Genomic DNA, 10,975 nt, shown 5'->3' on the forward strand with positions numbered 1-10,975 from the left:
GGTAGCCATGATACCAGAGCCTGTCTGTATAATGTCTTGTGACGTCCACGGCCTACCCCAGTTACCACTACTGTGCATGTGTGTCAAGGACAGAAAGGCAGATGTGGCAGTGGAAGGTGTCAAAGCAGTTTGGAGAGAAAAACAAGGTAAAGAACAAAAAAAAAGAAAACGATTAATCGATTATTAAATTAGTCATAGATTATTTTAATAATCAATTAGTTGTCGATTAATCATTGCAGCCCTAACTGAGCAGCACACGTCCAACATGTGGGCAAAGGAAAACAATAGGAGTTGATGACAGAAATATTGTGAGCTGTGAAGAAAAAAACATCAGTAAGTGACATCACCAACAACCTCCACATTTCAGTGGTGAACTTGTTTGCAAAGAATCCAACAGTTTGGTGATGTCGATGGGTCACAGGATAGAGGCACACATTGCAAACAAGGGTTCTGCCACCAAATATTAAGTTATTTACCAGAAGATAATTTGTTCCAATACTTTTGGAGGGGATTGTTTCTTTGACAATAAAATGTCCTTCTACTACACCTGGCTGAGGTGCAAGTTTATGGATTTATTCATCTTTTCATTTCTTACCTGTCCATGTTTTCCAGCCCCTCAGAGTATCTCTATAGTGGATGGTGTCTTCAGCTGGTCCAGAGCTGAATCCCCGACACTGAAGAGGTTTGTTCTTTTATAAACCTTTTAATGGTTAAGAATTCTGTTTTATTATTGTTTTTGACTTTTTAAGTCTGGGCATAAAACATGAAAACACTGATATATAAGTATTTGATGAATAAAAAAAATACTCTTGGACATTTGTGAAGTGAACCGAGGGAACTGTGTGTGCGTGTCTGCAGGCTGAATGTGTGTATCCCAGAAGGCTTTCTGGTGGCTGTGGTCGGTCACGTTGGTTCAGGAAAGTCCTCGCTGCTCTCTGCTCTTCTTGGAGAGATGGAAAAACTGGAAGGAAGTGTGGCTGTCAAGGTTATACTTTTACACACACACACACACACACACACACACACACACACACACACACACACGTTTGTTCTTAAACCCCATGGGGACCGTGCATTGACTTCCATTCATTATTTTTAGACTTTATAGCCTTACCCTGACAATTTACCCTAAAATTAACCTCACAGGTACCTTACCCCAAAACTAACCCAAACCTTGGTTCTAAAACTAACCCCACACCTGTAATTTGCATTTGGACCCATGGGGACCTGGCAGTGGTCCCCATGGTGCTGTTTTTTTGGTAAAATTTTCCCCACGTAGGAAAAACCCATCCACACACACACAAACGTGTCTACTTATACATATGGGGACATTACATTGACTTCCGTTACATTTCTACAGCCTAACCCTGACCACCTACCCTAAAACTAACCTAAACTCAATTCACACCTTGCTCCCACCAATGGCATTTAAACCAAACGGGGACTTGGCTTAGGTCCCCACGTGTAGGTGTTTTGTCTTAAACTGGCTCTCATATCACAAAATACACCCCCCCAACACACACACACACATTAAGAAGCTGGCTTACAGTGGTTTGCAAAAGTATTCATACCCCTTGAACTTTTCCATATTTTGTCACATTACAACCACAAACATAAATATATTTCACTGGAATTTAATGTGAAAGACCAACACAAAGTGGTATACAATTGTGAAGTGGAAGCAAAATTTTACATGAATCAAAACATTTTTTACAAATAAAAAACTGAAAAGTGCGATGTGCAAAATTATTCAGCCCCCCTGAGTCAATACTTTGTGGAGCCACCTTTTGCTGCAATTACAGCTGCAAGTCTTTTAGGGTATGTCTCCACCAGCTTTGCACATCTAGTGACTGCAATTCTTGCCCATTCCTCCTGCAAAACAGCTCAAGCTCAGTCAGATTGGATGGAGAGCGTTTGTGAACAGCAGTTTTGAGATCTTGCCACAAATTCTCAATTGGGTTTAGGTCTGGACTTTGACTGGGCCATTCTAACACATGAATATTCTTTTTTTTAAACCACTCCATTGTAGCTTTGGCTTTATGTTTAGGGTCGTTGTCCTGCTGGAAGGTGAACCTCCGCCCCAGTCTCAAATCTTTTGCTGACTCCAACAGGTTTTCTTCCAAGATTGCCCTGTATTTGGCTCCATCCATCTTCCCATCAACTTTGACCAACTTCCCGGTCCCTGCTGAAGAGAAGCRCCCCCAGAGCATGATGCTGCCACCACCATATTTGACAGTGGGGATGGTGTTTTCAGAGTGATGTGCAGTGTTCTTTCTCCGCCACACATAGCGTTTTGCATTGTGGCCAAAAAGTTCAATTTTGGTCTCGTCTGACCAAAGCACCTTCTTCCACATGTTTGCTGTGTCCTCAACATGGCTTCTGGCAAACTGCAAACGGGACTTCTTATGGTTTTCTTTTAACAATGGCTTTCTCCTTGCCACTCTTCCATAAAGACCACATTTGTGTAGTGCACGACTAATTGTTGTCCTGTGGACAGTTTCCCCCACCTGAGCTGTGGCTCTCTGCATTTCATCCAGAGTCACCATGGGCCTCTTGGCTGCCTCTCTGATCAGTGATCTCCTTGTTCGGCCTGTAAGTTTAGGTGGACGGCCTTGTCTTGGCAGGTTTACTGTGGTGCCATACTCTTTCCATTTCCGGATGATGGATTGAACAGTGCTCTGTGAGATGTTCAAAGCTTGGGAAATCTTTTTATAACCTAAGCCTGCTTTAAACTTCTCCAAAACCATATTCCTAACCTGTCTGGTGTGTTCTTTGGACTTCATGATGCTGTTTGCTCCCCAATATTCTCTTAACCAACATCTGAGGCCGTCACGGAGCAGCTGTATTTGTACTGAGATTAGATTACACACAGGTGGACCCTTTTGAGTCATTAGCAGTCATCAGGCAACTTCTGAATGCAATTGGTTGCACTCAGGGAAAAGGGGGCTGAATACTTTTGCACGTCGCACTTTTCAGTTTTTTATTTGTAAAAAATGTTTTGATTCATGTAAAATTTTGCTTCCACTTCACAATTGTATACCACTTTGTGTTGGTCTTTCACATTAAATTCCAGTGAAATATATTTATGTTTGTGGTTGTAATGTGACAAAATATGGAAAAGTTCAAGGGGTATGAATACTTTTGCAAACCACTGTATCACACTACTGAACTGACTGACTCATTATTAGAACGTAAAAACCCAACCCTGCAAGTAATTTAATCCTAACAGAATAAAATGACAAGACTCCAAAACATAAAATAATTTTAGTAATTTAAAAGTATATACTCATACTTAAAACTCATCATCTCTTACAAAGATAGACGTTATAATTAATTATTCACTTTCCTTTTCCTCAGCATCAGTCACCAGTATTTCACTTACTAGTTTAATTAATACAGAAATATATTAAATTAAATGTTWTAATTAGAATGTGTGCCAAGAAATGTCAACTAAAGAAATAGTAAACTACCCTGGCCGACAGGTGAAAAAGAGCAGCAAACGACTAAATGTGCTGCAAACATCTGAGTGATGCAAACTCCAAAACAAACACAAATGCAGCAGAAAAACTCTCATGAAACATAGAAGCAAAAACATAGAAGCAAGCAAACAAAACCAGTGCTGAAAAAGTGCACCGCTAGGTGGACTTGACCACCAAGTGACATGGGACTAGACCCTCAGTAAAGATATTTAGGGTCCAGGGGTTTGAACCCACAACCTACCGAACACCGGCTCAACTTCTCTAACCTCTGTCATCATGTTCAAACACTGAGTAAAGTCAGCAGTTTAATGGTGCGTTCACACCAAACACGATTTCAGCATCAGGAGCCTCAGGTTTACATACAAAGTCTATGGTGGACGCGCTTCAATCAGCGTCGGGAAGTGCTGCGGCGCCTCAAGCGTGATTAGAGCAGCGCGATTTGAACGATTTGAACGATCTGAGCGTTCGACGYGCTGAGGCGCAAATCGCTGAAGTTAGAAAATCTGAACTTTTGCAGCTCGACGCGCTACGTCAACCAATCAGAGAGACTCCACTGTGTGACATAGCGACTTATTTCCCGACGGGACAGTTTATTGAATGATGTCCACTAACCTGAAACAGATGGAGCGGAGCTCTTTAGCTGAAATCGAGTGCCTGCCTGTGTTCTGATCCGCAGCAATGCGTGGCAGCGACTCATCAGACTGGAAAAATAGTCCTGAAAGCRAGCTGTGAGCCTCTACTCTGAATTATCTGGTGAATTAATTATGAATTAATTATCTGATGAATGTGACATGCTCTTGCTCTCTGTAAATAAAGCAAAGCCACTTCCTCGTCCGACAGAGGAGGGAGGGGCGAGGAGGCTCTTGCCGTGCAGCGCTTCAAGAGCTGTCCTGCGTCTGACCTCAAAGTGCACAAGCTTCAATCTTCAGCGTTGGCTGCGATTTTGAAGCTGAAATCGCGTTCGGTGTGAACGCACCATAAGTCTTGTAATAATAAAAATCTGTCAGTTTCTTCAAAGAAGATGCTGTAATTAGGGTTGGGCAGCATTTCTCATTTTCATACCACGGTATGACCTCTAGAAAATACAGCGGTATATGGAATATAAACAAAAAACAACAACAAAATACCTTCATACCACCCAGGCCTAGCTGTAATGTTATAGTGTTGTTTCTGTGTGTGTTGCTCTGCAGGGTTCTGTGGCCTACGTTCCCCAGCAGGCCTGGATCCAGAACTCTACACTGAAAGAGAACATCATATTTGGTCAGGAGCAGAGGGAGGATTGGTACCATCATGTGGTGGAGGCCTGCGCCCTCCAACCTGACCTGGAGGTCCTCCCTGCTGGTGAAGAGACTGAGATTGGAGAGAAGGTATCGTTAACATTTAGATGATGATGATGATGATGATGATGGAGCTGAGTGCTTCATGATGGATGATAATTTAAGTTGTCTATATTCAAACGCAGATTAAAAAAATGCCATGAAAAACCATGGTGTTGTGAGCTTAACCAGAGTTAAGTCAGTTGTCTTGGAGGTTGTGCTCGTTTAAATCATACCTGTGGTGTGTACAGGGGGTGAACCTGTCTGGAGGTCAGAAGCAGAGGGTGAGCCTGGCCCGGGCAGTTTACTGTGACCGAGCCGTCTACCTACTGGACGACCCGCTGTCCGCTGTGGACGCTCATGTAGGAAAACACATCTTCGACCATGTCGTTGGCCCACAGGGACTGCTAAAAGAGAAGGTGAGCACCAGCTTCACTAACCTAAATCAACCTTTGGTTTTTTTTTTTTGTTTGTTCTTATTTTTTTTGGATAATCATTTTCAAAATTAAACAATTGATGGGATGCATATCAGCCAGGTTGTAAGTAATTTGTGTCATCTGTTAACAGTATTCTCAGGCTCACCTTATATTAACTAAATCTCATCATCTACACCCTTACCTTCATTTTGTTTATATTTATTACAGCAAATAATCATTAGCTTTACTGAGTTTCTCCCAGATAACTGAACTTCTTACCCTATCTCTGAGAGAGAGTCCAGCTACCTGCAGAGAAAACTTATTTAGACCATTATAAGACAATTACTGTTCTTGGGGGAAACATCCAACATAACTGCTGAAAAATCCTGTTTAATATTTTATTCCATCATAAACTAGTACTCAGCCTGAAATGTAAATATCCAGTTGAACTCTCGTGCCTTTTTAAAGATGTTAGCTCTTTAAGGAGCTTTAATTATTTTTGCATGTGTTAACTGTGCACAGACCCGTGTGCTGGTGACCCACGGGTTGAGCTACCTGCCTCAGACCGACCTGATCCTGGTCATGGTGGAGGGACAGATCACAGAGGTGGGCTCCTACCAGCAGCTCATGGCCAAAGAGGGAGCTTTTGCTGAGTTCCTGCGGACGTACGCCACTGTTGACCAAAGTGAAGACAGTGGTGAGCAACACTTTCCCCGCTAGGTTTCTAACTTTAAATGTCTTGGAACAAGGGAAAGTAAAGTCTTCTCTTTTCCACAAGGAAGGTCTGACAGAAATGTTATTTATAATGTTTTACTGTTTTTGAGTCTGAAATATTTCTACATTCATGTCTCCATCATTTAAACTTTATTTCCTGCCTGTATTTAGAATCTGTGCCAAAGAGTGGGACTAAAGCAGTGGAGAACGGAGCTGTTCCTGCTCTTGTTGGGTGAGTGAAACTGAACTCTGAAGTTACGTGGACTCAGAGGATACTTCAAATCAGTGTAGATTTGTTGTGTCTGCACATTAGCAGGTTTGAAAATTAAAGACACCCAAACTCTATCTGTGATTTTCTCTTTCTTTTATATCTGTTTAGTTTCTGGCAGTGTTGCGCAAGCAGCCATTATTTGTTACACAATGTTAGCATTGTGGTGGCTAGCAGCACGGCCAGTTAGCATTACATTGAAACATCATTCACAGGAGCTGGATTCAATCACCAAAATAAAATCTCAGTATTTAGAAGTTTTATCACAACGTGTTCTATATGTCCTGTATTTTAAATCTTAATGTTGTTTCAACATTATAATCTGAAGCAGCTGTGAACTGATTCTCAGACAGTGATGCTGGACCCTCGCTCCCTCTGTGGAATAACAACAGGTTAAATCCAACAGCATTGTCTTCTGACCTGTCATCAATCACACTTGGTGTATCTGCTCTCAGGGGTCTCGTGACATTTACTTCATGAGATGATGTTTAATTCTGTTTGTTATGTATGTATCCCTGTTTGTGTGCAGTGGTGCAGAATCTGAAACATCCCCTAAGGTCAAAGACAAGAAGGATCTGATGAAGAAGACCAAGAACGCTGAGGTGGGAAAGCTGACTGAAGCAGACAAGGCCAGCACTGGGCGGGTAGGTCCATGATCTTTGTGTCAGTAATTCATCTTCAGAGATTTATTCATCTAAAACCATCATGTCGTCTCCACAGAACTATAGAAACCACTACAGTCCTCAGGTCTCTGAAGCCTATGGCAGTAGAACTAAGGAATAACACAGGAAACCAACACTAACTATGGAGTTTATCAAAATATGAACCTGTTCCCTTTTCAGAAAGCTTAAAATCTTCTTTTGCTTATTAGGATTATGTATGCTACTCCCCCATTTGTGTCATATGACACCCCCCATTTCTTTTTATTTGTACCAATATATTTATTATGTGAATAATGACATAAGTAGTACAATAGTACACAAAAATACTAGTTTTATAGCTAGGATGATTTATTTATAAGGTGTTCATGTTTTTTCACTGCAGTGTATTTTTAGGATTTCTCAAAGAAACTTTTAGACCCTCTTGGTATAAACAAAAATCTTTATTTGTGTTGTAGGTTCTAAAACACCTATACCTCCTTCTGAGYGGTCTCTTTCATTATTCTCCTTCACTCAGTTTGTGAGGGTGACCTGCTCCTGGTACATTTACACGTTTCCATATTCCTTCCATTTCTTGATGATGGATTTAACTGAACTCCTGAGATGTTTCGGGTTTTGTAATTCTTGTATCTATCCTGACTTGCATTTTTCAATATTTTCTGAGTTGAGTTAGAACAGTGGGTGAAAAATTGTTCAATCCTTTTTTTATGTTATATATTTTTATTTAAACATCCAAAGGTGGCGAACACTTTTAAAGACAGGACCTTAACTTTTATATTATTCTGTCTTGATGTGAATGTAGGCTGTGTCTTGTTTGCTCTCTCCTCCCTCCTCAGGTCAAGTTGTCTGTCTTCTGGGCCTATCTGAAAGCTATAGGAGTTGTTCTGTCCTGCATCAGCCTGCTTCTGTTCCTCGTCCATCACCTGGTCTCCCTGTTCTCCAACTTCTGGCTGAGCCAGTGGACTGACGATCCTGTGGTTAACGGCACGCAGCCTACCAGATTAATGAGGCTGGGGGTGTACGGTGGTCTCGGATTAACTCAAGGTAAGAAGGAATGAGGTGAGGAGCATCGTTAAGTAATTCAACATGACCAGTGTTTCCCCTACCATTACACAGTTCTAATCATTTATTATCAATAAGAATTTTATTAATAATTATCATGAGGAGTCCTTAACTAGAATGTAGTTGGGCAATTAAATATTCATGCATGTGTAAATTTATTACCATAATTGCAGGTGAGTCACGTAAATGTATGTTTTTATAAAACAAGAACCCCCACCCCACACCCCCAGCCCAATTTCCTAGGGGAAACACTGATGACAGTTCATTACACTTCCTCTGCTGCCCTGCAGGTGTGGCAGTCTTCGGTTACTCCCTCTCCATGTCCATCGGGGGCATCCTGGCTTCCCGTTACCTCCACCAGTCCCTGCTGTGCGACGTCCTGCGCTCACCCATGTCTTTCTTTGAGCGAACCCCGAGTGGAAACTTGGTTAATCGCTTTGCCAAGGAGATGGACACCATCGATTCTGTCATCCCGATGATTATTAAAATGTTCTTGGGCTCCATGTTCAACGTGTTGGGTTCTTGTGTTATCATCCTGATCGCCACACCGCTGGTGGCCATCATCATTCCCTTCCTCGGCCTGCTCTACTTTTTTGTACAGGTTAGTTGAAGAGATGACACCAGTCTTCAGTTTCCTTCTGTTCATTCTGTGTGCTGTTCTGTGGAGAGGTTATGAACAATTAATAACTTACCCGTTTAGATAGTCCTTTGAACAACCTGAGTTTGGAGAAATATAGTTTCATTCTGACAGAACTAAGACTAAAACGGATCTTTGCCATTTTTTGAACGTCGTCGATCTCTAAAGTTTTATAGACGTTTAGGAGGGCGCCATTTTAAAAACCTTTATAGGCTGCAGGACAGGAGTTCTGTGGTTATTTACAAACACAACTAGCAGCAGCAGAAGTGAGGCGTAGCAGGAAAATCACCATTTTTATGCCAGTCGAACAGTGTAATGGTACTTGAAGAAACGTAAGGTTTAAATCAGTASTCCCTCTTTAAAAGAAGGTCCACCTGACCCGTTTTGACAAGCTAACAGTGGACCCACTTACAGGAAGTTTATAGTCTTAAAAATGTCATAGCAGTTCACGTGACTGCTCATATTTAAAGCTTTACACTACTGTCATTTTGCATGGTTATTGTACCAAAAACTATTATGCATTTCCTGCAGGAAGTGACCCCAGAAGTGCTACAGCTAGCTGCTGCTGTGTAACTACAAAATTCTATGTGAAAATGCTAAATTAATATCAACATAAAGGTTAAAAAACTGTCTGCATGAACTTTAGCCTTTAGCTCATCAGTTCTTTTAGAATTAAACTTTACTTCTTCAAACTGAGGTTGTTCAAGGATGTATCCACAACAGGTAAGATACTGATTGTTTCTGTGTTAGAGAACCCTTTTTGACTGATGAATTTCTCTTCCTGTCCAGAGGTTTTACGTGGCGAGTTCTCGGCAGCTGAAGCGTCTGGAGTCAGTCAGTCGTTCACCCATCTACACACACTTCAACGAAACACTGCTGGGCACCTCCGTCATCCGGGCTTTTGGTGAACAGGACAGGTTTATTAGTGAGAGTGACAAAAGAGTGGACCACAACCAGAAGGCGTACTACCCCAGCATTGTGGCCAACAGGTCAGAGACTCTTATCAGCAGTTTTTTTTCATGTCTTCTCTTCTGGCACGTTGTACAGTTGGATTTAACGCTTCTTTACCTGATAACCATGTTGATGATGGGTTTGTGCAGGTGGTTGGCCATCCGCCTGGAGTTTGTAGGGAACTGCATCGTGTCGTTCGCGGCTTTGTTTGCAGTTATAGCCAGAGATAGTTTGAGTCCAGGCATTATGGGACTGTCCATCTCCTACGCCCTGCAGGTAAAATCAGGACCAGAATGACTGGTGATGAGTTGGAATCACACTGAATTCACCTGTTTGCATATGACGCCCAGATTTTGCACAGAATTCACTGGGTGTACACAACTACCACCTCATTGTTACACAACTTTCTTGTGGAAAAACGTACAAATTTTTGACGTTTAGACTGCGGTTCAGTATTTCTGTGTGAGGTCTAATTAAAGTACCGTAACAGTAAGTGTATTTTGATCTTAAATGAACTGAGTTGTTTAGTTTATCTTTTTGAACACGATCACGTCTCTGACAGAAATATGTACGTTTAAATGGTTCAGATGTTTCTCTCACAGGTCTTTTCTCTGATTTAAAAACTAGTTCACGTTAAGTAAACTTGTGAGGCTCTGCAGCAGTTCACCAGAGGAAACGGAGAACCCTCCAAATTTAGAGACAATTTAGAAACTGACCTGTTAACTCTGTTCACCCAGTGAGTTGAAACTTGACTTTAGTTGATCTTTTATGATCAAACTCTGCAAAAATTAAAGTGTCTCAGTTTCTATAGTCACCGAGTCTGAGCGCTGATTAGAAATGTTTAAAAAAGGAAAGGCAGAGCGATCCAGCAGCCATTTATTTCTGCTGTTCTAGTTAGTTTTTTATAATAATGTTGTTTTGGTGTGGAGGAAATCTTATCTAATACTTACCTAGTGTTTTTGCTGTTTGTATATTTGTTAAAAAGTTTTCCTGATTTCATGCTGCTACCCCTCCTCCTCCTCATTGTCCAGCTGACCGCCTCACTGACCTGGCTGGTCAGGATGTCTTCTGATGTGGAGACCAACATCGTGGCTGTGGAGAAAGTCAAAGAGTACAGCGACACAGATAAAGAGGTAAACAGAAGCTAAACCTTCCAACCGTGACTCTAAACTTTGTGTTCTTTTTCACATTTCACTCAGTGTCTCACTATAGAAAGCACCTTCAGGTGGGAGCAAACCTGGAAGCTCCATCAAAGTCTGTCACTGAGTGACCAGTCAGGTCTTGGCACTGTTCCTGCCCCACACCTGTTATTCTTTCTTTCTTTCTTTCTTTCTTTCTTTCTTTCTTTCTTTCTTTCTTTCTTTCTTTCTTTCTTTCTGTCTGTCTGTCTGTCTGTCTGTCTGTCTGTCTGTCTGTCTGTCTGTCTGTCTGTCTGTCTGTCTGTCTGTCTGTCTGTCTGTCTGTCTGTCTGTC

The 10,975-nt window shown here is 41.6% G+C and overlaps 1 protein-coding gene across 1 annotated transcript in view; it reads left to right on the forward strand.

Annotated features, from left to right (window-relative positions):
* The window catches only part of abcc1 (ATP binding cassette subfamily C member 1 (ABCC1 blood group)), a 62,850-nt gene that overhangs the window by 35,325 nt on the left and 16,550 nt on the right, over window positions 1-10,975 (forward strand). The window contains exons 15-26 of the mRNA XM_014020956.1: window positions 613-682; window positions 859-985; window positions 4,670-4,846; window positions 5,047-5,214; window positions 5,734-5,908; window positions 6,097-6,157; window positions 6,723-6,837; window positions 7,689-7,896; window positions 8,205-8,515; window positions 9,341-9,540; window positions 9,652-9,778; window positions 10,534-10,635. Coding sequence (XP_013876410.1) covers window positions 613-682; window positions 859-985; window positions 4,670-4,846; window positions 5,047-5,214; window positions 5,734-5,908; window positions 6,097-6,157; window positions 6,723-6,837; window positions 7,689-7,896; window positions 8,205-8,515; window positions 9,341-9,540; window positions 9,652-9,778; window positions 10,534-10,635 — 1,841 coding nt within the window. The remainder of the gene's footprint in view (window positions 1-612; window positions 683-858; window positions 986-4,669; window positions 4,847-5,046; window positions 5,215-5,733; window positions 5,909-6,096; window positions 6,158-6,722; window positions 6,838-7,688; window positions 7,897-8,204; window positions 8,516-9,340; window positions 9,541-9,651; window positions 9,779-10,533; window positions 10,636-10,975) is intronic.

The sequence above is a fragment of the Austrofundulus limnaeus genome, unplaced genomic scaffold, assembly GCF_001266775.1.
Source record: "Austrofundulus limnaeus strain Quisiro unplaced genomic scaffold, Austrofundulus_limnaeus-1.0 Scaffold274, whole genome shotgun sequence".
NCBI classification, from domain to species: domain Eukaryota; kingdom Metazoa; phylum Chordata; class Actinopteri; order Cyprinodontiformes; family Rivulidae; genus Austrofundulus; species Austrofundulus limnaeus.